The 27,414-nt window shown below is 46.3% G+C and overlaps 1 protein-coding gene across 9 annotated transcripts in view; it reads left to right on the top strand.

Annotated features, from left to right (window-relative positions):
* Positions 1-27,414, top strand: part of dmd (dystrophin) — a 1,595,363-nt gene that overhangs the window by 1,232,737 nt on the left and 335,212 nt on the right. For all 9 annotated transcript variants that reach the window (XM_078408877.1, XM_078408870.1, XM_078408878.1 and 6 more), the window contains one exon: positions 14,117-14,328. In XM_078408877.1, the coding sequence (XP_078265003.1) occupies positions 14,117-14,328 (212 nt within the window). The remainder of the gene's footprint in view (positions 1-14,116; positions 14,329-27,414) is intronic.

Raw genomic sequence — 27,414 nt, 5'->3', positions numbered from 1 at the left:
GAATATGTCGCACTCTGCAAAAGATCCACAAGCAATCCAGCTATAAATAGGCAAGGCCCCTGCCTCGCTGGGATAGTTCTCAATGCCTGCCTCTCCCTGTAGCCTTAGTCCTACAGCTTTCAAACAGCACGATCACAGTGCCCTCTCAGTGCTACCCCCAGGCTGCATCAGCCCAATATGTAATTTGCCAATATTGGCCAGTCTTTACCAGCACGTTCTCCACTGACCCCATAGCTGAGCAGTTCCACGTGAATCAGCCAGCCCCTAAAGCTTGAGGGCGGCACAGTGGCGCAGTGAGAGCTGCTGCCTAACAATGCTAGAAACCCAGGTGCTGTCTGTATGGAGTTTGTACATTCTCCCTGTGACCGCATGGGTTTTCTCCGCGTGTTCCAATTTCCTCCCACACTCTAAGGATGTACCGGTTTGTAGGTTAATTGGCTTTGATAAAATTGTAAATTGTCCCTAATGTGTCGGATTAATGTGCAGAGCCGCTGAGCCGAAGAGCATGTTTCTGCTGTGTGTCACCAAAGTCTAAAGTCTAAAGGCAAATTATTACACAATGAACAAAAGTGCAAGCCAGGAAGATGTGCTGAAGAGAAGGTGGCAGCATCTTTGCAAGAGTTCATGCAGGGAACCATCTTATATTTTCAGGGTCTTGCCAGAGAATCACAGCATCCCGTGGGTCAAACCATGACCTAGCCATACCCTTTACACAATGGTGCAATTATAAAACAGCAACCTGGAGACTAATGTGTGGGAAGGAACTTCAGATGCTGGTTTACACCGAAGATGGGCACAAAATGCTGGAGTAACTCAGTGGGACAGACAGCATCTCTGGAGAGAAGGAATGGATGACGTTTCAGATCGATACCTTTCTTTAGTCTGAAGAAACCCATTCCATCTCTCCAGAGATGCCTGTCCTGCTGAGCTACTCCAGCATTTTGTGTCCAACCTGGAGAGTAAGCTTGTTTGCATGAGTTTGCTCACAATGAAGGAACCTAAACTAATTGTATCCTGCAAACTGCACTGTAACTCAGACCAATAAACTACCGGCAGAATGGAAGTGGCTTTGCCTTATTTCAAAAGATGGATACTTTCCGTTCAGTGGATGCCTTATTGTTCATAAATGCGTGGAAATATAGGGCCTGCACTCCTTAGCAAATGATATGCCTGGCTGCAAAGCTGAGCGGGGCAATTCGAGAAGCTGTAAAAACTATTATAGTCCTTCACGTTACAGTTCATTAGATAAGTAATGAGTTCCAGATAACCGTAGATTAGGCCTGTCACAGTGGCCATAATGCCCACTGCATCAGTAAATTCAAAAATATTAGCACTCCCACAGCAGCTCTCCTGGTCATTAAAGTTAATAGCTTTTGAATTATATTTTGGGGGGAATCATATGATGTATTAATTATTTTCATGTTTCATTTTCAAATGAAATTTTCAGCAAATTACACTTTTAGTAAATAAGCAGACCTGCTGAGTAACATATGCCAGACTTTAAATGTGCTTTGATAAGCTTATTAAATGTAGCTTTACCAATGAAGACTTAATTACAGTCTGGAGTGCACTCAATTTGTTTCTCCAGTGGAACCAAAGGGAAGTTGTTGCAATATTTTTAATGCTTGTGGAAATATCTCAGCTCTTAATAAGGTTGCTGCAGATCCTGAACCAATGACAGCAGAAAGAAGGACGAGTTACAGGAGCCCTGCACTCTGCAAGGAAAATAAGTGTGGGTTTTGGAAATATGGAAGGCTGGAAGCATTTGACATTTTAGATTTATTATTGTTACAATAATAATTGCCAAAGAACAATGAAAATCTTTGTTTTGCATGCTATCCAAACAGATCAGATATACCAAGTGTAGATACAATTAGTTCAAACTCAAGTACGATAGAGCAAAGGGAACATACAGAGTGCAGAATACAGTTCTCAGCATTGTAGCGCATTGTAGGGTAGCATCAGATCTTTACTTCAATGTTTTCAGTGGGGTAGAGATTAATCGAATAGCATCCTAGCTTCTTGAAGGACCATCCCGAAGCCTGATAACGGTGAGGGAGAAGCTATTCCTTGGTTTGGTGGTGTGCGCTTGCACGCTTCTGTTCCACCCGCTGGATGGGAGCAGAGAGAAGGAATGACCGGGGTGAGAAGTAGGAACGAACAAGGCAGCATGAACTGTAGATGGAGGCAATGGAGGAAGGTCTGGTCTGTGTGATGGAGTCCGCTACATCCACAACTCTGCAACGTTGCGGTCATGGGCAGAGCTGTTCCCCAACCAAGCTGTGACGCCATTCCACAGTATGTTTTCTACAGTGTATCTGTCGAGGTTTGTATGAGTCACTGGAGATGTGCTGAATTTCCTTTGGAAGTACCAGTGTGCCTTCTTGCCTGTTGCATTAATGTGGTTGATTCATGACCGATCATTGGCAAAATTAACACCAAGGAACTGGAAGCTCTCAACCATTTCTACATCTGCACCAAAATGATGCTGATTGGGCCATGTACTTCACCGTGCTTCATGAAGCCAATAACTAACTGCCTTGTCTTGCAGACATTGAGGGAGTGGTCATTGCCCTGACACCATGTCACAAATTTCACTATCTACTCCTTGTACGCCATCTCGTCATTGTTCACGATTCGGCCCACCACAGTGGTGTCATCTGCAAACTTGTGGATGGAATTTCAGCTGAATTTGGCTGTACAGTGGTGAGAGTAAAGGTAGCGTAGTAGTGGACTGGGAATGCATCCTTATGTTTCTATAAGATCCCCTCTCATCCTTCTAAACTCCAGTGAATACAAGCCTAGTCTTTTCAATCTTTCCTCATATGTCAGTCCCGCCATCCCAGGGATCAATCTCGTGAACCTACGCTGCACTGCCTCAATTACAAGGATGTCCTTCCTCAAATTAGGAGACCAAAACCGTACACAATACTCCAGATGTGGTCTTACCAGGGCCCTATACAACTGCAGAAGAACCTCTTTACTCCTATACTGAAATCCTCTTGTTATGAAGGCCAACATTCCATTAGCTTTCTTCACTGCCTGCTGTACCTGCACGCCAACTTTCAGTGACTGGTGTACAAGGACACCCAGGTCTCGCTGAACCTCCCCCTTACATAACCTAACTCCATTGAGATAATAATCTGCCTCCTTGTTTCTGCCGCCAAAGTGGATAACCCCACATTTATCTATATTATACTGCATCTGCCATGCATCAGCCCACTCACTCAACCTGTCCAGGTCACCCTGCAACCTCCTAACATCCTCTTCACAGTTTACACTGCCACCCAGCTTTGTGTCATCTGCAAACTTGCTAGTGTTACTTTTAATTCCCTCTTCCAAATCATTAATATATATGGTAAAGAGTTGCGGCCCCAACACTCGCCACTGCCTGCCATTCTGAAGAGGACCCGCTTACTCCAACTCTTTGCTTCCTGTCTGCCAACCAATTTTCTATCCGTGTCAACACCCTACCCCCAATACCATGTGCTCTAACTTTTGGTCACCAATCTCCCGTGCGGGACCTTATCAAAGGCTTTCTGGAAGTCTAGATACACTACATCCACTGGCTCCCCTTCATCCATTTTACTTGTCACGTCCTCAAAAAATTCCAGAAGATTAGTCAAGCATGATTTTCCTTTCAGAAATCCATGCTGACTTGGACTTTGCTGCGTTATTACCTCTTTAATAATTGACTCCAGCATCTTTCCCACCACCGAAGTCAGGCTAACTGGTCTGTAATTCCCCGTTTTCTCTCTCGCTCCTTTCTTGAAAAGTGGGATAACATTAGCTACCCTCCAATCCACAGGAACTGCTCCTGAATCTATTGAACATTGGAAAATGATCACCAATGCGTCCACTATTTCTAGAGCCACCTCCCTGAGTACCCTGGGATACAGACCATCAGGCCCAGGGGATTTAACATCCTTCAGTCCCATTAGTCTACCCAATACTATTTCTCGCCTAATGAAAATTTATTTCAGTTCCTCTACCCCCCCTAGATCCTCTGTCCTCTAGTACATCTGGGAGATTGTTTGTGTCTTCCTTAGTGAAGACAGATCCGAAGTACCTGTTCAACTCTTCTGCCATTTCCTTGCTACCCATAATAATTTCACCCGTGTCTGCCTTCAAGGGACCCACATTTGACTTTACTACTCTTTTTCTCTTAACATATCTGAAGAAGCTTTTACTGTCCTTCTTTATATTCTTGGCCAGCTTCCCCTCGTACTTCACCTTTTCAGCCCGTATTGAACGTTTTGTTACCTTCTGTTGTCCTATGAAAGTTTCTCAATCCTCTGGCTTCTGGCTACTCTTTGCTGTGTTATACATCTTTTCTTTTAGTTTTATTCCATCCCTAACAGCCCTTGTCAGCCACGGTTGCCTCCTACTCCCCTTAGAATCTTTCTTCCTTTTTGGAATGAAATTATCCTGTGCCTCCAGCACCCATGCGGCCCATCCTTGTCTGACCTCCGGCTCCCTCTGCTGGCCGTCCTTGTCTGACCTCCAGCACCCATGCGGCCCATCCTTGTCTGACCTCCAGCCCCCATGCGGCCCATCCTTGTCTGACCTCCGGCACCCTCTGGCCCGTCCTTGTCTGACCTCTGGCACCCTCTGGCCCGTCCTTGACTGACCTCCGGCACCCTCTGGCCCATCCTTGTCTGACCTCCGGCACCCTCTGGCCCGTCCTTGTCTGACCTCCAGCACCCTCTGGCCCGTCCTTGTCTGACCTCCAGCACCCATGCGGCCCATCCTTGTCTGACCTCCAGCACCCATGCGGCCCATCCTTGTCTGACCTCCAGCACCCATGCGGCCCATCCTTGTCTGACCTCCAGCACCCATGCGGCCCATCCTTGTCTGACCTCCGGCACCCTCTGGCCCATCCTTGTCTGACCTCCAGCACCCATGCGGCCCATCCTTGTCTGACCTCCGGCACCCTCTGGCCCGTCCTTGTCTGACCTCCAGCACCCTCTGGCCCGTCCTTGTCTGACCTCCAGCACCCATGCGGCCTGTCCTTGTCTGACCTCCAGCACCCATGCGGCCCATCCTTGTCTGACCTCCGGCACCCTCTGGCCCGTCCTTGTCTGACCTCCGGCACCCTCTGGCCCATCCTTGTCTGACCTCCAGCACCCATGCGGCCCATCCTTGTCTGACCTCCAGCACCCTCTGGCCCGTCCTTGTCTGACCTCCAGCACCCATGCGGCCCATCCTTGTCTGACCTCCAGCACCCATGCGGCCCATCCTTGTCTGACCTCCAGCACCCATGCGGCCCATCCTTGTCTGACCTCCAGCACCCATGCGGCCCATCCTTGTCTGACCTCCGGCACCCTCTGGCCCGTCCTTGTCTGACCTCCGGCACCCTCTGGCCCATCCTTGTCTGACCTCCAGCACCCATGCGGCCCATCCTTGTCTGACCTCCGGCACCCTCTGGCCCGTCCTTGTCTGACCTCCGGCACCCTCTGGCCCATCCTTGTCTGACCTCCGGCTCCCTCTGCTGGCCGTCCTTGTCTGACCTCCGGCACCCTCTGGCCCGTCCTTGTCTGACCTCCGGCACCCTCTGGCCCGTCCTTGTCTGACCTCCGGTACCCTCGGGCCCATCCTTGTCTGACCTCCGGCTCCCTCTGCTGGCCGTCCTTGTCTGACCTCCGGCACCCTCTGGCCCGTCCTTGTCTGACCTCCGGCACCCTCTGGCCCGTCCTTGTCTGACCTCCGGTACCCTCAGGCCCATCCTTGTCTGACCTCCGGCTCCCTCTGCTGGCCGTCCTTGTCTGACCTCCGGCACCCTCTGGCCCGTCCTTGTCTGACCTCCAGCACTCATGCGGCCTGCCTTGTCTGACCTCCGGCTCCCTCTGCTGGCCAGTCCTCGACCACACTGCAGGCGTCCATCATCGTCCTTATGTGCTGCTGCGATCAGGAATGACAGATTTGCACCTCAAGGACTCTTCGTTAATCAACGCTCCTCAGGTCGACCTTGGGCCCACGTACACGGTGCCAGTCTGGGTGCAGATCTGTTCCCCCGCATCAGGTCTGCAGCTGTAGCTGTCGCACCACTTGCTTGAGCAAGTCCCTCACAACGTCATGCATTCTCTGCACTTTGTGTGGGCGTCGCATTGCTTTTTCTCCCCCTTTCTATTTCTGTTGATCTTCGCCCTGCCACCCACATCCTCACTGGTTCTATTGAATCTGCGCTCCGTGCTCCAGTTGATATTCCTTTTTAACACCCTGAAGCACTCCACAATCAATAGTCAATAGTCGTTTATTTGTCACATACACACAAATGTGTAGTGAAATGAAACATTACCCGCAGTTCAACAATACGACCAATAAGATTAATCAATAAAAATGCAATAACACATACAATCATAAACTAACACCAAACAAAAGAAACATCCATCACAGTGAGTCTCCTCCAGTCCCTCCTCACTGTGATGGAAGGCCAGAATGTCTTTCCTCTTCCCCTGCCATCTTCTCCCGCGGTCAGGCTGTTGGAGTTGCCACATCGGGGTGGTCGGGGCTCCAGACATTGAAGCGCCGCGCCGGGCGGAGAAAATCCCGCGGCCTATTTCAGGCCACACCGGACGGTGAAAGGTCCGCGGCAGGCCAACCCAAGCCCCTTGATTCGGGGCGGGCGAAGATGCTGCCGGAGCTCCCGATGTCGGCCCCCACCCAGGGGCCCTGCGTGCTTCCGACGTCCAGGCAGCCCGCGCCGAAGCCTCCGGAGACGAGTCGCACCCGCTCCCGCAGCATCCGATGGCAGCCAGCGCCGCAGGTGGTGAGTCCGGGCCGCGGGCTCTGCGAACCAGAGCCCCAGGTGGTCCCAGCCGCAGCCCGCCAGCTCCAGGTGCATGGCCGGTGGTAGGCCGCAGCGGGAACGGAGACACGACACAGAAACAAAGGTCGCGTCTCCGTTCGGGAGAGACAATGTTACAGTTCCCGTTCCCTCCCACCCCCCCCACAACATACAAACACTACACCATATTAAAACTACAATTCAGACAAAAACAACAAAAAACACAAAAGATCTGACAACATGTCTTTTACTGCAGGGTCATGAGTGAAACATTTCAAATGGTTCACACTGGCAGAGCTGAATGCTGGTATCCAGGGAAGGTGAACTGCGATGCATCTTTATCACAAATTGGTGATCCCAAAATAATGGTGGCACATCTTGCTTTCCTGCTCAAAAATTTAAGATATTACTTGTGTGGGCTCTGCTACAAATCTAGTTATTGATTTCACTGCAATTCTCCTCGCTTACTAGCTGACCGCTCATCTCCAGACTGGAGAGACAGCATCTTCAGGTTACCATGCTTACATGTGCTCTGTCTCTTGGGTTGTGATCACTCTGAGACATGCAGCACACATGCACTCGGACTAACTTTGACCTGAAATGGTGATTGAAGCCATTACACTTCAATATGTCAGATAGAAACATATAAACATAGAAAATATGTGCAGTAGGAGGCTATTTTGCCCTTCGAGTCAGCACTGCCATTCATTGTGATCATGGCTGATCATCCACAGTCAGTAATCTGTGCCTGCCTTCTCCCCATACCCCTTGATTCCAGAGCTCTATCTAACTCTCTTTTAAATTCATCCAGTGAATTGGCTTCCACTGCCTTCTGTGGCAGAGAATTCTACAAATTCACAACTCTCTGGGTGAAAAAGTTTCTTCTCACCTCAGTTTTAAATGGCCTCCCCTTTATTCTTAGACTGTGTCCCCTGGTTCTGGATTCCCCCAACATTGGGAACATTTTTCCTGCATCTAGCTTGTCCAGTCCTTTTATAATTTTATACATCTCTATAAGATCCCCTCTCATCCTTCTAAACTCCAGTGAATACAAGCCTAGTCTTTCCAATCTTTCCTCATATGACAGATGTTTTAAATAGGTGGCCAACTTACTGTAGATCCTGCTTAGGATGTTCCCAATCACCTCTGAAGTCTGAGTCTGAAGAAGGGTCTCGACCCGAAATGTCAACTATTCCTTCTCTCCAGAGATGCTGCCTGACCCACTGAGTTACTCCAGCATTTAGTGTCTATCTTCATCTTCCCAATCACCTCGTCAGACTGATGGAGTGGTAATGCAATGGAGCATGTTATGAGCCCCTGCTACCCCACCAACTTGGGGGGAAAAATGAGTTCAAATCATCCCCAGTTGACCGTGGCACACAATTTAGTGCATCAATTCCACACAGAAAAGGCCTCAAATTCAAGATTTGCCACTCAAGAAAGATTGATTACCTGAACAAAAGAAAGCACTGAATGATAATTTGTCTTCCGCAGTGCCACATAACAGGCTGTGTAACATTTATTTGTGTCCGAAAAAACTGCAGATGCTGGTTCATACTGAAGATAGACACAAAATGCTGGAGTAACTCAGCAGGACAGGCAGCATCTCTGGACAGAAGGAATGGGTGATGTTTCGGGTCGAGACCCTCAACCTGAAACATCACTCATTCCTTTATCCAGAGATGCTGCCTGTCCTGCTGAGTTACTTCATCATTTTGTGTCTAAAATGTATTTGTGTTCTTGAAGTGATGAGCTGGATGGTAAAAATGATTCAGTTGATGTCAAAAAACATTGAGTCTGAAGAAGGTTCTCGACCCCAAATGTCACACATTCCTTCTCTCCAGAGTTGCTTCCTGTCCCGCTGAGTTACTCCAGCATTTTGTGTCTGTCTTCAAAAAACATATGATGGATTTCCATGTAAAAGGATGCAACTATACTATAATGACATTTAACGGACATTTGGAAAGGGACATTCATAGGAAAGGTTTAGAGGGATAGTGGCCAAATGCGGGTGGGTGGGACTAGCGCAGATTGGGCATCTTCAGTGGCAGACACATGGCTGACAGAATATCTTTCAGGTAAAAGGGCATGAAAGATCGTGAGAAGCTTGCAAAAGTTGACTTGAATTAAGTTCCCAAGTCTGAAGACCCGAAACGTCACCCATTCCTTCTCTCCAGAGATGCTGCCTGGCCTGTTGAGTTACTCCAGCTTTCCTCAATAAACTATTTCAGGAAACTTTCTCAACACAAAGAAACAATCTCAATGTGTAGGAAGAAGGTTCTCGATTGAAGAAGGGTCTCGACCCGATGCTGTCTGACCCGCTGAGTTACTCCAGCTTTTTGTGTCTATCTCAATCCCAGCTCTCAACTAACCCCTAGCAGACATTGTGGGAGTAGAAGATCATCTCTTCCTGGAGACACAGAAATAAAATTGTTTTAAATTAGATTTTGGTTGACAGCTGCAGAGAGTGTCCAAAATTACTCGGGTTCATCAGGAACTCATTTTACGGCTGTTAAAAAGCACACCTGTGATATTGAAAAGTCGATCCCCACAAATTCAACAAATTCATAACCAACATCTGCACAGATTGACCACTCACTGTTCCAGGGATAAACTGTTCTGCCTTGAATTCATTCTATGCTCTGAAAACAAATGAAGTGCTTCACAATCTCTTGTCTCTCTGACCCCGAGAAACTGAAACATAAAGAGACGCAAATGAAATAACGCTACTTGGAAAAGGAATGGAGGTTGTGTTGGGAGGATAGTCAGCAGCAAGCGAGTAAATAGTGTTCACCATTCATTGCAGAAGGTCACTGAGATGAAGAAGATCCAGTCCATTAAGTATTATCGAAACCTTGATACAATTCACCTTCACAAAAAGCAATTTGTTGATTAGATAATGTTCCACAGGTTCATGGCCAAGAACACAGTTCTCCAAATACTTCTCAGTTGCAGTCATTTTTTATCAGTTTCTGCAACAAGACTGCCTTGCCCCTCTTGTCTCTCTACATCTGACGAATGTAAATATATCAATAAAGATGCAATGAAGAGTGACAAAGTGAACTGAACTCATGAATAACTCTCAAGTCTACCAAAAGCAATTTGGCTGAAGAAAACTGAGTGGATATGAAACAGTCTGTATAATTAAAGCTAGGTCTGGCAGGGATTGGAAAAATACAAGGCTAGTTCTCTTGGATTCAATACTAAAGGATGTGAGGGGGGAAAGAACTTACCACTCAAGCTTTCTTAAAGATTAAGAAGGAAAATCCATATAAATATGGTTGATTTGTAGAATAAACTTTCAGTTTAGGTTGTTAATCCACACTGTATTTTCAGAATCGTGAAGGACTTGGTGAGTTGGATAAGTACTGTTTTGGAAATTAGTGAATTGTTCTTTGCAGAAGGAAATTAATATTCTATGACTGGGGAAAACAACGGAAGCTAGCACAAATTCAACGACGTCATTGCTATGCATTAACCCGATAGAAGTGTATACAATTCAGTCTGGCAGAGATAGGGTAGACAGTCAAAACCTTTCCCCAGGGTGTACTGACAAAGAATAGAGGGCATAGCTTTAAGGTGAAAATGGCAAAGTTTAACGGAGCCGTGCCGGGCAAGTATTTTACACAGAGAGTGCTGGGTGCCTGGGATACTTTTCCTGGGGCGCTGTTGGAGGCAGGTGTGATAGTGGCATTTAAGAGGCTTTTGAGTGGGCATGTGGATATGCAAGGAATGGAGTCAAGAGTGATATAAAGTTCTTACTTTGCAGCAGCACAATAGGTTTGTAAACACCTAACTCAAAAGATAATGTAATAAACAAACAAAAACATGGTTCATTAAATTTAAAACAACTCAATATAGTGCACAACTCAATATAGTGCAAAGCCTAAAGTCCCTCCTGCCTCCAAGGCAGTTTGGAGTTTAGTTGGAGTTCGTAGTGTTCAATAGGATGATGGCTGTTGGGAAGAAGCTGCTCCTGAACCTGCACATCATGGTTTTTAGATTCATTCACCTTGTTCCTGATGGCAGGAGTGAAATGAAAGTGAGGCCAAGATGGTGTGCATCTCGGACAATGCTGGCTGCCTTTTCAAGGCAGCGCCTCCTGTAGATCCCTTCGATGGTGGGGAGATCAATACCTGTAATGGACTGGGCTGTGTTCACCATCTTTTGTAATCACCTTCATTCCTGGGCATTTGAGATGCCTAACCAGGCTGTGAAGCAACCAGACAATATACTCTCTACTGTGCACCTGTAGAAGTTCAATAGGGTGTTCATTGACATACTGATTCTCCTCAATCTTCTCAAGAAGTAGAGGCATTGGCATTCTTTGTGATTGCATCAATGTGCTGGATCCAGGACAAATTTTCAGAGATATGCACGCCCAGGAACTTGAAGTTGCTGACTCTTTCCACCATCGACCTGTTGATTTATTTATTCGTGTCATCACACAGCTGTTTGCCAATAGTGAGCAAATTTTAGTGCCACGTGGTTGGCCTCTGCAAGATCATTTACAGTGCGTGTGTCATGCAGCATGTCACATCTCAGGAGATGTTCCATAGTCTGGAGGCCCCGTCCGCATTCGCAGCCTGCCGCATCTTCAGTGTATCCCCACTTCAGCACGTTGGATTTGCTCCTCCCCATGCCTGTCCACAGTCTGTTGAGACTGCGCCAGGTTATCCACGGTTGGTCGGTACCTGGTGGGACTTGTTGATGAAGGCAGGTTTGTGGATCCTTGATCTTCCTCTTCTAAAGTCAACAATCAGTTCCTTTGTTTTGCTGACGTTGAGTGCAAGGTTGTTGTTCTGGCACCATCCAGTCAGGCGATCGATCATTCTCCTATACTCTGACTCATCATTATCCGTAATTCATCCAACAACAGTGGTGTCATCGGCAAATTTGAGTTGGTTTTGTATCCAGCTACACAGTCATGGGTTTACAGTGGATAGGGCAGGGGACTGAGCACACAGCCTTGAGGTGCCCTTGTGCTCCCAGGTATCGAGGAGGAAATGTTGACAATTTGTACCGATTGTGTTCTATTGATGAGGTTGAGCATCCAGTTGCCGAGGGATGCGCAGAGACCCAGTTCTCTGAGCTTGGAACCAGTTTGGAGGGGATGATGGTGTTGAATGCGGAGCTGGAGTCTATAAACAACATGTCTTCATTGCCCAAGTGCTCCAGTGGAGAGCCTACGAGATCATATCCCCTGTTGATCTATTGTGGCCTGAGGGAAATTGTAAGGATACGGTTCACATGCAGGCCGAGGGGATTAGTTTAATTTGGCAACATGTTCAACACAGAGGTTGTGGGTGGAAGGCCCTGTTCTTGTGTTATATTGTTCTATGGAAAGACACAATCTGCTGGAGTAACTCAGCGGATCAGGCAGTATCCCTGGAGTACATGGACAGGTGACGTTTCGGGTTAGGAACCTTTGTCAGTCTGAAGAAGGTTCACTTATCCATGTTCCCTGGGGATGCTGCCTGAGTTACTCCAGCATTTTGTGTCTTTCCTCAGTAAATTCTTTAGATTGTTTTAGATTTAGAGATACAGCGCGGAAACAGGCCCTTCGGCCCACCAAGTCCGTGCCGCCCAGCGATCCCCGCACATTAACACTATCCTACACACACTAGGGACAATTTTTACATTTACCCAGTCAATTAACCTACATACCTGTACGTCTTTGGAGTGTGGGAGAAAATCGAAGATCTCGGAGAAAACCCACGCAGGTCACAGGGAGAACGTACAAACTCCGTACAGACGGCGCCCGTAGTCAGGATCGAACCTGAGTCTCCGGCGCTGCATTCGCTGTAAGGCAGCAACTCTACCGCTGCGCCACCATGCCGTAAACCAGCATCTGCTTCGACTATTTTCTGTTCTATATTCTAAAGACTGGCAGGTTTTCCCAGCCTGAATTGTGTCGTGCAATTACATCCACTTCACTGCAATTTTTTTTTCCTTTTTGTTTTTCTGTCAGTTATAATGAAAACTGAGCTCAACCTGACACCACAGGTTTAGCGAAAACAGACCCCCCCCCCCACCACACCACCACCTCTCCACTTAAGATTCATTGGAAACCTTTGAAACCTCCTTCCACCCAATCTCAAGTGAATTATTACAGTCTGGGATAACAATAACTTGCAATTAATTTTGGTTATAGAACAAAGTTTTGGTTTTACAGTAGAAAATACATTTTTAAGATGTGATTAGTTTTAGAGCTCAAGTTTGTTTATCTCTACTCATGAAGCACTGTTGATTCTGTGTTTAAAATGACCTTTGAATCTATAGAAGACATCACTTATTGTATGGTCAAAATTAACTTGCTGAGGGTTTAGTTTAGTTTAGTTTAGAGATACAGGCCCTTCGGCCCACCGGGTCCGTGCCGACCAGCGATCCCCGCACATTAACACTATCCTACACCCACTAGGGACAATTTTTACATTTACCAAGCCAATTAACCTCCAAACCTGTACGTCTTTGGAGTGTGTGAGGAAACTGAAGATCTCGGAGAAAACCCACGCAGGTCACGGGGAGAAGGTACAAATTCCGTACAGACAGCACCCGTAGTCGGGATCGAACCCGGGTCTCCAGCGCTACATTTGCTGTAAGGCAGCAACTCTACCGCTGCGCCACCCCAAGTCAAACTATTGTTGGTTGAAAGAAAAACATATTAATTGGTGTTACCTTGTTATTTCTCACATTGAGGGACATGCATTTCTTTCTGCTTTAAGCAAACCATGATGCTATCAAATTAGCCTTAATCCTGTTACTTTGTGCCTGCCCGTAGATTACAGAGCTCTTCACTTGCTCTACACCGCACAATACAGCAAAAGCATAAGTGGATGCCATGTTCTTGTTAAGTGAAAGGATAACAGGGTTATGACAACCTGGAACAGATGCCAGATTCATTTATTTAAGTGCATTACAGCAGAAGCAAAACATTTTGTTAAAAGGCTGTTTAAAAAGAGTCTTGATGCCAATAATGTTGGGAATATTGGGCTTGTTATGCCATTCTGCACACATTTATTCTTCAGACTGCCTTAACATAAATTCTGTCACAATGAAATAAAATCTAGGTATGAATTTTACTTGATGTGGTAACTAAAAGTGCGACACAATTGTTACTCATGGTCATGAATCAAGGATACACCAGTTCAGGCTTCATGTCTGATTTTAGATCTTAAATAAATGAAATGCATTGTTCAACACTGTTTTCCTGGTACATTAATTGCAAAGCTCTGGCTGATGAGTGGCCGAATGGTTACAGCTCTGCAGTACAAGTGACCTTGGTTTGTGACATGGCCTTTCATTTTAATTTCTATTACTTTCCTCTAGTTGAAAAGGTTCAGAGCCAGTGGGATGAGGTGCAAAGCCGCTTGCAGTCTCGCACCCAGCAGCTGCAGGAAATGCTGAAGGATTCCAACCAGTGGCTGGAAGCTAAGCAAGAGGCGGAGGAACTTCTGGAGAAAGCCAGAACTAAGCAGGGGTCCTGGAAGGAAATGTCCTATACCATTGACATACTCATGAAGCAGAATGCAGACATCAAGGTAATTAAAATGGCTCTGTAGAGTTAGCTGCCCTTCTTTATTCAAGTCGTCAAATAATCAGGAGAATACAAATGCTGGCTAGTTTCCAATTGAAGTCAACAACATCATAGCATTTTAAAATATTCAGTCATTTTGCAGGCATGCCGCATGACACCGCGCGACTTAAAGAGGTCAAAAGGTAGGTTTTCTGGAGTTTCTTGTGGGAAAGAGAGAGGGTGACTGAAGGGATTTTGTCTGGGGGAATAAACTGCTGAATACATTACAATTGGGATCAACCAGAAACTGGAATTCAAGAAACTCAGTAGACATACTACTGGAGCAAATTATAGAAAGTAATTGATGATAACTTGGAGAGATCCCAGAAACTGAAAAATAATTTTATATTTCCCATTTTTAATTCCCAGCTGCAGAAAATCTAGTTTCTTGCCGTTACCATAGGGATGGAAGCAGCTAAAAAGACAAAATTCATCAAATGTTCAGACCAGTTGCATGATATTATGTTAATATATTTGATCTGGAGTGCGCCGAAGTTCATGTAGGTTAATACCAAAGAGGATGAGGATGAGGGAAGTCATAATTAAATACAAACTGAAATTGTACTTAAGTGAGGATCTGTGCAGAAGCCACTAAAATTAGTCATTATTTTACTCGTGATAAAACAATTATCCAGTTCAGATTTTTACCCACCATATTAATCTGAAAGTGATATAATTTTTAACCCGAGAGAAATGAGAAGAAAAAAAAACTGCAGATGCTCGAGATCCGAAATTAAAAACAGAAAATGCATGAAATATTTAAGGGGCCAAGCAGCATTTTGAGGAGAGATGAACTGTTGTTTCAGGTCCTCAACCTTACAACACAACTGAATATTTCCAGCATTTTCTGTGTTAATTTAATCCTTTAAACTTATCTAACATATTTATTGACTGCCAATCTGTCACTTATCATATCATATTATATATATACAGCGCGGAAACAGGCCTTTTCGGCCCACCAAGTCCGTGCCGCCCAGTGATCCCCGTACATTAAAACTATCCTACACCCACTAGGGACAATTTTTTTAAACATTTTTTACCCAGTCAATTAACCTACATACCTGTACGTCTTTGGAGTGTGGGAGGAAACCGAAGATCTCGGAGAAAACCCACGCAGGTCACGGGGAGAACGTACAAACTCCTTACAGTGCAGCACCCGTAGTCAGGATCGAACCTGAGTCTCCGGCGCTGCATTCGCTGTAAAGCAGCAACTCTACCGCTGCGCTACCGTGCCGCTCCAAGTTAATAAGAGAAGAAACAAACTACATTTGGTTATTCAATACATTTAATAAAATTAATGTCAGTTACTGCAGTAAAGTTTGGAGACTCTCATGAAACAATATCAATAATTCCATGAAATTTCATGTATCAAGTTTGCCTCTTTGATAAAACTTAGAAATTTGGAGAATGTTCCAGCCAATTGAAGCAGTGAAATTAAGGTAATGAAGCAGTTGAAATGTGCATTTGATTATTCAGATATAACATGGTAATAAATGGGCCTGAAACTAAAAAAATGTGTGTCATTAGTGTAATTATGCAAGTTCGTTACGTGAAGTCATGTAAGAAAGGAAATAATTGCCTTGTAATAGGGTAACCCATCAAACATACATTACTGCAATCTGTTATTAATGCCTATAACAATGACCTATAGGAGGCAGCAAATTAGATTCCAGGTAGTGTAATCCAAATGACATCAATTGACATCACATTCAATTCAAAACAAATTCAATTACATGTTTTTTTTTCATTGATCTCATTCAAAATGAATCAGACACAATATTATCCCATAATTTGTAATAAATGTTATTTGAATGTTCAGGTTGTTTTAGTTTTTCTAATTTTCATGGACATTATTTTACGGTGAAGTTGGTGGAGTTACTCCATTGTCCCGTCCCACATCCAGCCCAGCTTCAAGAGAATCACGTCACAGCTGCAACATGCCAGTGTACAGAGGCATTGTGCTGTTTGTGCTGTTTGCCAATCGGACCACCTTTATCAAATTACCAGCTATATTTGAAACAAGAGTGTGTAGGTTAGTTCAATGGGGTAGACTGACTCCTCTCCCCCCTCCCCAATCTTTGCACATTCCCAATCCTTTCCACTCGTCACTTTAATTTCATGTATCTTGTGTTTTATGACTGTTGGCAGATCAATTTCCCTCCTGGGATAAATAAAGTTCTATCAAATCATTTCGTATCATGCACCAAGTCAGTATTATAAAGTATCTCAATCACACCATTACCCCAGTGTTCTGACAGTGACATCCCCACGTGTCCTCCTCATGTTGACCTCCCATGTCCATCACAGGCAGCACGGTGGTGCTGCGGTAGAGTTGCTGCCTTGCCACGCCGGAGACTCAGGTTCGATGCTGTCTGTACGGAGTTTGCATGTTCTCCCTGTGGCCGTGTGGGTTTTCTCCAGATGCTCCTGTTTCCTCCCACATTCCAAAGATGTACAGGTTTGCAGGTTAATTGGCTTCTGTAAATTGTCCGGTGAGTGTAGCATAGAACTAGTGCTTGGGATGATTGTTGGTGGGACAAACGGCCTGTTTCCATGCAGTACCTCTAAAGTAAACTACACTATACATTCAATCTGACCACCCCAAGCTCCCTCATTGTGACCATCACATTGATCATCTTGTGACTCCCTCAACCTGCCTCCCTCATGTTACCCGTACACTGACCGCCCCATGTCCAGTACACAGTCTGCTCAATGTCTCCCTCACACCAGATGTCCCGTTCTCTCTGCTATCCTACACTAATAGTAACCTACCTGATCTCCCGGTTGCTCAGCACTTCAACTCCCCTCCCATTCCCACACTGACCTTTCTGTCCTGGGCCTCCTCCATTGTCAGAGTGAGGCCCAGTGCAAATTGGAGGAACAGCATCTCATATTTCACTTGGGGAGTCTATACCCCAGTGGTATGAACATTGACTTCTCTAACTTCAAGTAACCCTTTGCTTTCCCTGTTTCTCCATAGCTCCCCCTTCCCCGTTCTCCGACCAGTCTTACTGTTTTCGACTACATTTTATCTCTGTTGGCTTTGTTGTTACCTTCTCCCAGATAACAATTATCTATTCCACATTTTCCTTGATTTCCATTCCCTTTATCCTGTTTTCACACCTTACACTTCCTTATCTCTGTATCTCCCTCTCCCCTGACATCAATCTCCCTCTCCCCTGACATCACCCATTCCTTCTCTCCAGTGAAACTGCCTGGCCCGCTGAGTTACTCCAGCACTTTGTGTCTATATTCGGTTTAAACCAGCATCTGCAGTTCCTTCCTACACAGCTAATTGCATATTCCCACCTGAGTAAAAATTCCCACCTGCCCCTCAGGTTCATATTATATATTGGATTAAACATAACCCTCTGGTTTTTGATTCCCCTTCCCTGGGTAAAAGACTCTGTGCATTCACCATATCTTTTCACCTCATGATGTTATACACCAGTCTGCACCTCAGCCTCCTGCACTCCAAGGAATAAAGTCCTAGCTTGTCAATATCTCTCAGCTCAGCTCATCAAGTCCTGCCAACATTCTCGTAAATCTGCACTGCACTCTTTCCAGTTAACTGACATCCTTCCAAAGGCAAGGAGAACAAAACTGAACACAATACTCCAAATGTGGCCTCACTAACGTCTCGTACAACTGTAACATTTTCCAATGTTCAGTTCAACAACAGTTCAACAGAGCTTTATTTGTCATTCGGTACCAAGGTACCGAACGAAATTACATAGCAGTCATACACAAAAAAGAACACAAGACACATGACCCCAACACAAACGTCCATCACAGTGACTCCAAACACCCCCTCACTGTGATGGAGGCAACAAAACTTCCACTCTCTTCCCCACGCCCACGGACAGACAGCTCGTCCCCGACCGACCCACACAGTCCCCGCAAGGGGATGGAAGTCCCTGCGGCCGAGCCGCACCGGGCGATGAAACATCCCGCGGCCGAGCCGGGCGATGGAAGGCCCCGCGGCCGAGCCGTACGCAGCTAAGTCCCGCGGCCGAGCCGCGCCGTGCGATGCTAGGCCCCGCGGCCGAGCCACACCGGGTACCACTAAGTCCAGCGGCCGAGCCGCACCAACGATATTAGGCCCCGCGGCCAAGCCGCGCCGGGTGATGTTAAGTCCAGCGGCCGAGCCGCACCGGGCGATGGAAGTCCCGAGGCCAAGCCGCACCGGGCGATGTTAAGTCCAGCGGCCGAGCCGTACCAGCGATGAAAAGTCCCGCGGCCGAGCCGCGCCGGGCGATGTAAAGTCCCGCGGCCGAGCCGCACCGGGCGATGTTAGGCCCCGCGGCCGAGCCGCACCGGGCGATGTTAGGCCCCGCGGCCGAGCCGCGCCGGGCGATGTTGCGCCCTGCGGCCGAGCCGCACCGGGCACTGTTAAGTCCAGCGGCCGAGCCGCACCGGACGATGTTAAGTCCAGCGTCCGAGCCGCACCGGGCGATGGAAGGCCCCGCGGCCAAGCCGCACCCCGCGTCGTGAGGAAGAGACCTAAAAGAGAAAGGTTTCCCCCCCCCCCAACATCCCCCCACCCACACCACCACCCCCCCCCCCCCCACACACATAAACAACCAAAAAAAACAAAAAAACATCCCAACACCGACACACAACAAAAAAAAAGGAAAAAAGACGAACAGACTGCTAGCGAGCCGCAGCCGTCAAGGGTCAGTTCCTGTGGATTGGAGGGTAGCTAATGTTATCCCACTTTTCAAGAAAGGAGGGAGAGAGAAAACGGGAAATTATAGACCAGTTAGTCTGACATTAGTGGTGGGGAAGATGCTGGAGTCAATTATAAAAGACGAAATTGCGGACCATTTGGATCGCAGTAACAGGATCGTTCCGAGTCAGCATGGATTTACGAAGGGGAAATCGTGCTTGACTAATCTACTGGAATTTTTTGAGGATGTAACTAGGAAAATTGACAGGGGAGAGCCGGTGAATGTGGTGTACCTCGACTTTCAGAAAGCCTTCGACAAGGTCCCACATAGGAGATTGGTGGGCAAAATTAGAGCACATGGTATTGGAGGTAGGGTACTGCCATGGATAGAAAGTTGGTTGACAGACAGAAAGCAAAGAGTGGGGATAAATGGGTCCCTTTCAGATTGGCAGGCAGTGACTAGTGGGGTACCGCAAGGCTCGGTGTTGGGACCGCAGCTATTTACAATATACATCAATGACTTGGATAAAGGGATTAAAAGTACCATTAGCAAATTTTCCGATGATACAAAGCTAGGTGGCAGTGTGAACTGTGAGGAAGATGCTATGAGGTTGCAGGGTGACTTGGACAGGTTGTGTGAGTGGGCGGATGCATGGCAGATGCAGTTTAATGTGGATAAGTGTGAGGTTATCCACTTTGGTGGTAAGAATAGGAAGGCAGATTATTATTTGAATGGTGTCAAGTTAGGAAAAGGGGACGTACAACGTGATCTGGGTGTCTTAGTGCATCAGTCACTGAAAGGAAGCATGCAGGTACAGCAGGCAGTGAAGAAAGCCAATGGAATGTTGGCATTCATAACGAGAGGAGTTGAGTATAGGAGCAAAGAGGTCCTTCTGCAGTTGTACAGGACCCTAGTGAGACCGCACCTGGAGTACTGTGTGCAGTTTTGGTCTCCAAATTTGAGGAAGGATATTCTTGCTATTGAGGGCGTGCAGCGTAGGTTTACTAGGTTAATTCCCGGAATGGTGGGACTGTCGTATGTTGAAAGACTAGAGCGACTAGGCTTGTATACACTGGAATTTAGAAGGATGAGAGGGGATCTTATCGAAACGTATAAGATTATTAAGGGGTTGGACATGTTAGAGGCAGGAAACATGTTCCCAATGTTGGGGGAGTCCAGAACCAGGGGCCACAGTTTAAGAATAAGGGGTAGGCCATTTAGAACAGAGATGAGGAAAAACTTTTTTAGTCAGAGAGTTGTGAATCTGTGGAATTCTCTGCCTCAGAGGGCAGTGGAGGCCAATTCTCTGAATACATTCAAGAGAGAGCTAGATAGAGCTCTTAAGGATAGTGGAGTCAGGGGGTATGGGGAGAAGGCAGGAACGGGGTACTGATTGAGAATGATCAGCAATGATCACATTGAATGGCGGTGCTGGCTCGAAGGGCCGAATGGCCTACTCCTGCACCTATTGTCTATTGTCTATTGTCTAATATAAAGTTCCAACTTCTATATTATACAACCTGATTGATGAAGGCCAATGTACCTAAAACCTTCTTTACCACCCTACTACCTACCTGTGATGCCATTTTCAGGGAACTGTATATCTAACCTCCTAGATCCCTCTGCTCTACAACACTACCCATTTACTGTGAAGGTCCTCCCCTGGTTTGACTTCCCAAAATACAATGCCTCGCACCTATCTGCATTAAACTCCAAAAGCCATTCCTCAGCCTATTTGCCAAGCTAATCAAGATCCTGCTGTAATTGTTGCTTACCGTCTCCATTGTCCACAATACAACAAGGATCCTTCCATTTATTTTTAAAAGCAGCATTTGAAAAGAGTGGGATTAAGTTTTGGAAGTTTAAAACATCACTCAACATTAAATTATGCATTGTCATTGCAGTGTAGTGAACAAGGCTTAGATATTGATAATAAATGTTCTCAGGTATTTTGAAGGTATCACAAAATGCTGGAGTAACTCAGCAGGTCAGGCAGCATCTCAGGAGAGTAGGAATGGGTGACATTTCGGGTCGAGACCCTTCTTCAGACTTCACACTCAACCACTCTGCAAATTGTTTTCACGTGCTGTTCTGAGCCTTTTACTATTCAGCACAGACCCCATTTTATTTTTAAAGTCTGAGATCCACTGAAGGTTGTGAGTTATTCGGCTAAAAGGATTCAATTTAGCTCACATTCTGCAGGCAAGTTTGTGCAAGAACTGGTTAGTGAACAAAGGCAAGGACATCCCCCCAAGTGCCTTTGTCTCCCAGCAATATGAAAATCATTAATAACTTGGGTTCACTACTCTGCCTCTCCCACTAGAATTAACAAAGGAGTGTGAGATGCTGAAAGCCAAGCACCCAACCATCATGATGGTGTTAAGTGCTGCAAGTTTCACCTTCAAATTCTCAGATATAAAATCATGATGTTAATTATGTCTTTCCCATAGCATTGGAAAACACTCTGCATCAGCATTGATGTAATACTGTAGGAAAGAACTGCAGATGCTGGTTTAAATCGAAGACGGACACAAAATGCTGGAGCGGGACTGGCAGCATCTCTGGAGAGAAGGAATGGGTGACGTTTTGGGTCGAGACCCTTCCTCAGACCTGACCTTCAGCCTCGACCCGAAATGTCACCCATTCCTTCTCTCCAGAGATGCTACCTGTCCCGCTGAGTTACTCCAGCATTTTGTGTTTATTTTTGATGAAACACTTCTGACTCCAAATAATAAATAGCTTTTCATCGTTATAAAAATTGCGGTCTGCAGACTGATACTCCATGGAGGTTTGACCATTTTCTGCCTGAAATTTTTACCTCCCTTTTCCTGTCTTTCTAATCCTTTCTGAAAAGGTGTGTTTTCTATCTTTTTATCAAAATGCAGAAAGGTCTATTATTTCCCTCACCATTCCCAAGCTGAATTCAACTTTCTCTGACATGGCGGGCAATGTCCATGAACAAGATAATTTATTCATCATTTAGCTCAGTGGAGCTCTGCCGCTCAAACTGAAATGTTTTTTTAAATCCAATTTTTGTTGGTGTGTTATACTTTTGAATGCATCATCTCAATTGAAGGCACCATGAAGCAATTTAAAAGCATTGTGTCAAAAATGCACAGTTTTGCCCCCTGGACACGCATTTATAAAGTGCAATATTCGCAGCAGCTGAAACCTCTTAACATGTTCAGCTTAGGAAATAGTACTTTTTAAATAGATCCCTTCTAGCCGAGGTAGCTGCCTGAAGAACTTACCATGCTGATTGCTCTAAGCAGTAAAAAGTGTGAGGCTCCAAGTGAGTTCTTCACAGCAGCGAGGGCTTTTTGGAAGGCGTACACTCATGGACAGTGATTGATTGAAAGCAAGGACAGAAATACATAAAATGTGAATTTCTCACCCCATCTCGCAAATGTGGAGAATCTGTCACTTCCCATCTGGCAAAGTTATAGAAGTGCTTTGCAATTCGTCAACTGGGCTTCCTTTCTTTCATCCCCTGTTTAATACGACAGGTTATGAGGAGGAGGAGGTATCTTTGCACATAGACAGACACAAAATGCTGGAGTAACTCAGCGGGACAGGCAGCATCTCTGGAGAGAAGGAATAGGTGACGAGACCCTTCTTCAGACCATCTTTGGACATGTTGGGTATGGTTCCTTCCACCAGGTTTCTTGCCATTTTATTGAAGATGTTGCTCCATGCTGGATCATAGTTCCTGGATGGCCAAATGTCATGCGGCATTTAGTAGCATGACCAGAGCACTCTGCTCAACCTGTTTTGGCCTCTTGTGCAGGTCTAATTTAAAAAACTCCACAATTGCCAGCTGTACCAATGACTCAGGAAATAGCTGGCTTTAAGATCACCACTCTATCACAACACTCCTTAAAACTTGGATTCCAGACCAAGCTTCCTCCTTCTCCGTTGAGACAATATTCTTCAGACCCTGCTAAATTGCCAAGTAATCCTCCCATTAAAAGTTCTGGATGATTCCAAACTGTAGCTTTAACATAGGGTGTAAATAAGCAAATTGCTGGAGGCACAAGAGACTGCGGATGCTGGAACCGGGAGCAACAAACAATCTGCTGGAGGAACTCAGTGGGTTTCTCTGGAGGATTGCAGATGGCAAGTCATTGCCTTGCAGCACCAGAGGCCCGAGTTCTATCATGACCAAGGGTGCTATCTGTATGAAGTTTGGACATTCTCCCTGTAAGCACGTGGGCTTTCTCTGGGTGCTCCAGTTTCATCCCACATTCTAAAGACATGTTTGCTTGTAGATGAATCGCCTTCTGTAAATGGTCCCCAGTATGCAGGATAGAACTGGGGTATGGGTGATCGCTGGTCAGCGTGAGCTTGGTGGGCAGATGGGTATTTGGAGAGGAGATCCTTCACTGGACTGAGTAGGGGGGGAGGTGGTATATCCAGTATAATGAGGTGAGGAGGCGAGAGATAGGCTGGAGCTGGCAGCCATCAGGTAGGAACATGTGAGGAGGGGTTGATTGGTAGATGCAGTCAGATGGTGGAGGGAAAGGTGGAAATAGCAACACAGAGCCACATTGAGAACACCAATAGGACAAGGTTGGAGAAGGTGCAAGTGAATATCTGCTTCATCTGGAAGGGCTGTTTAGGCTGCTGGATGGCAGTGATGGAGGAGGTGTTAGATCAGATATTGCAGTGGAAAGTGCCTGTGGAAGGGGTGGGAGGAGTGGGATGGACAGGAACGAGTGAAGCAGAGAATCACAGAGAGAGTCATCAATGCAGAAAGCAAAAAGGAGTGTGGAGGGGAAGGGGTGATTTACGATGGCATCGTGTTGTGACTGGTGGAAATGTCGAAGAATTACTTGCTGGATATGGAGGCTTGAAGGGTGAAAGTGAAGGTCCAAAGAAAATCTATCCCCGTTCAGTCAGACAGGAGGTGGGGTGAGAGTAGACGTGCGTGAAATGGGAGTCTTGGGCGAAGGCTCCGTCTCTCACAGTCAGGGGGAAGGACAAGGCGGGAAGCCCCATTTCTTGAAAAGGGTGAACATCTTAGATATCTTGGAGTGGAGAACAGATGCAACAGAAACAAAAGAATTGAGAGCAATGGATGGTTTTCGTACAAGAGGCAGTGCGGAAGGAGTTTGATTTGATTTTGTGCAAAGTGGGAGGAATCAAGAGATAATATTGCTCAAAGTAAACTGAAGATCTACCAAGCAGAGGGGACCAGTGGTAGAGGGGAACTGGTTTTGTCTATGTTCTAGGAAGAAACCAAGAATGCTCAGGCCTTCCTGATGGGGGATGCAAGTGAATAGGGACTGGATGCCATTGTGAAGATGAAGTGGTGAGAATCAAGGAATTGATGAAGTGGTGGGAATCAAGGAATTGGAAGTTGTTAAGAACTTACAGAGTTTGTATGTTCTCCCCGTGACCACGTGGATTTTCCCCGTGATCTTCAGTTTCCTCCCACACTCCAAAGACGTACAGGTTTATAGGTTAATTGGCTTGTGTTTGTATACTTGGTATAAGTGTAAATTGTCCCCGGTACGTGTGGGATAGTGTTAATGTGCGGGGATCGCTGATCAGCGCAGACCCGGTGGGCCAAAGGGCCTGTTTCTGCGCTGTATCTCTAAACTAAACTAAACTAGACAGAAACAATGGAAATTGGTGATAGTAGTAGGTGGAAATGTAGATTGTCAGTGGTAGTCAGATGGAGTTTGACATTATATCAGTGTTTAAGTCACCACCCATGGACTCTGCCTGCCTTGACTTAACAGAGACAGTGCTAAGTCCAAGCAGAGTGATATCATGTATTATTGGAAGATGGACCCAGACCCAATATGGCATCTGTCCATTTCCCTCAGTAGATGCTGCCTGATCAGCTGGGATATGTCTGAAGAAGGGTCTCGACCCGAAACGTCACCCATTCCTTCACTCCAGCAATACTACCTGTCTCGCTGGGTTACTCCAGCTTTTTGTATCTATCTTTGGGATATACCAGCAGATTATCTTTTGTGCAGAAGACCTGTACACTGGTATTAAGTATCCCAGAGACATGGTCCCAGCAGCATCGTAGGTGCACTGAGGAAGCGCCCACTCGGAGCACACCAAACGTTTTGAAAGTTTTATGAAATCTGAGCGATTTATGTTTGTTTAAAGCTCTGGTATAGAACTTTAGACAAGAGATACATTGCAGAAACTGGCCCTTCTGTCCACTGAGTCCGCGCCAGCAATGTGATTAAACTATAAATCTGTAAGTCTTTGAAATGTGGGAGGAAACCAGTTACAGGGAGAACATACAAACTCTGTACAGACAGCACCCTAGGTCAGGATTGAACCTGGGCCTCTGGCGTTGTAAGGCAGCAACTCTACCGTTGCACCACTGTGCTGCCCGGGACATATAATAAAACCATAAAATTGAAGATATTATTCTTTTTTAATTCGAAAATGTTTTAAAAAATAGAAAAGCTAATTAGACTTAACCAAAAAATTTCCTGCAAATAAACACAAATATTCTGAAATGAAATGACTTAAAAAGTAACGAACTTGCACATTCTGCCCTTAATCTGCATTCCAATAATGCCCAGAGTAATCACATTTCCATTGAGATGCTGCTGAATCTTAGTGAGGTGAGACATCAATGCCAATGTGCGTGGCAGGAACAATAATCCAACAGGCTGACAGATTTGGTATTACAGATCAGTCAGTGAGTTGAGGACATGAGTATTTGACAGTCCACAAATGGAGATCGCTGGACTTATTTTTCCAACTAAACGTAGGTGATCCTGTTGGGAACCTACCCAATCAGTCGACAGACTGGAGGAACAGCACCTCATATTCCAAGGTAGACACAAAATGCTGGAGTAACTCAGCGGGACAGGCAACATCTCTGGAGAGAAGGAATAGGCGACGGTTTGGGTCAAGACCCTGCTTCAGACCTGAAACATTGCCCATTCCTTCTCTCCAGAGATACTGAGATACTGCTGTCGATCCCTCTGAGTTACTCCAGCATTTTGTGTCCACCTTCGATTTAAACCAGCATCTGCAGTTCTCTCTTACCCATCCTACCTCATATTCCACTTGGGTACTTTACAAACCAATGGTATAAACATTGAATTCTCCTGTCTGCATGCTGGTGCCTGCTGTCTCCATGCTGCCATCTAGTGAGGGTGCCTCCAGTCTCCATGCTGGTGCCTCCAGTCTCCATGCTGGTGCCCCCTGTCTCCATGCTGGTGCCTCCAGTCTCCATGCTGGTGCCCCCTGTCTCCATGCTGGTGCCCCCTGTCTCCATGCTGGTGCCTCCTGTCTCCATGCTGGTGCCCCCTGTCTCCATGCTGGTGCCCCCTGTCTCCATGCTGGTGCCTCCAGTCTCCATGCTGGTGCCCCCTGTCTCCATGCTGGTGCCCCCTGTCTCCATGCTGGTGCCTCCTGTCTCCATGCTGGTGCCCCCTGTCTCCATGCTGGTGCCCCCTGTCTCCATGCTGGTGCCTCCTGTCTCCATGCTGGTGCCCCCTGTCTCCATGCTGGTGCCCCCTGTCTCCATGCTGGTGCCTCCAGTCTCCATGCTGGTGCCTCCAGTCTCCATGCTGGTGCCTCCAGTCTCCATGCTGGTGCCTCCAGTCTCCATCTAGTGAGGGTGCCTCCAGTCTCCATGCTGCCATCTAGTGAGGGTGCCTCCAGTCTACATGCTGGTGCCTCCAGTCTACATGCTGCCATCTAGTGATGGTGCCTCCTGTCCCCATGCTGGTGCCTCCTGTCCCCATGCTGGTGCCTCCTGTCCCCATGCTGGTGCCTCCAGTCTCCATGCTGGTGCCTCCTGTCTCCACGCTGGTGCCACCAGTCTCCACGCTGGTGCCTACTGTCTCCATGCTGCCATCTAGTGGGGGTGCACGGTTAATTGACTGGTTCAATGTGTCCTTCACATATATTTTGCAACAGCAAAGTGTTTACAACCAGTTAAATATATATCATTGCTCACAGGGCTTTGAGACACGGGTGACTTTTAATAAAAGCTGTCTTCTTAATAAGCTGAAACTTCCAGTAGCCCAATAGCAAGCTGCCATGAAATTGCACTCTTGTGAAACATTTCTCTGTGCATTTTGTTTCAAATTATCGTGTGATAAATTCCAATTATTTGAGTTTTGATTTATGACTGGGATCTTTTCTCGTATAATGAATGGAAACAACTGGAAGTGGAGCTATGGTCACCATGGCAATATTAACTGACATTCAAAGCTAAGCTTCACACATTTGACATTGATACCATGCAAAGTACAACAATTAACAAGTTGCAGCTACTTGGTTATTCTTTGCCCTTGCAGCAACCAGCTTGAACCACTAACTCTTGCATTGAATAAAATTAAAATCAGACTTTAATAACCAATTGGTCTGAAGAAGGTTCCTGACCTGAAACA

This window comes from Rhinoraja longicauda, chromosome 12 (genome assembly GCF_053455715.1).
Source record: "Rhinoraja longicauda isolate Sanriku21f chromosome 12, sRhiLon1.1, whole genome shotgun sequence".
Lineage (NCBI taxonomy): Eukaryota > Metazoa > Chordata > Chondrichthyes > Rajiformes > Arhynchobatidae > Rhinoraja > Rhinoraja longicauda.
Note: the sequence above shows the minus strand (reverse complement) of the source record. Positions and strands in the feature narration are given on the sequence as shown.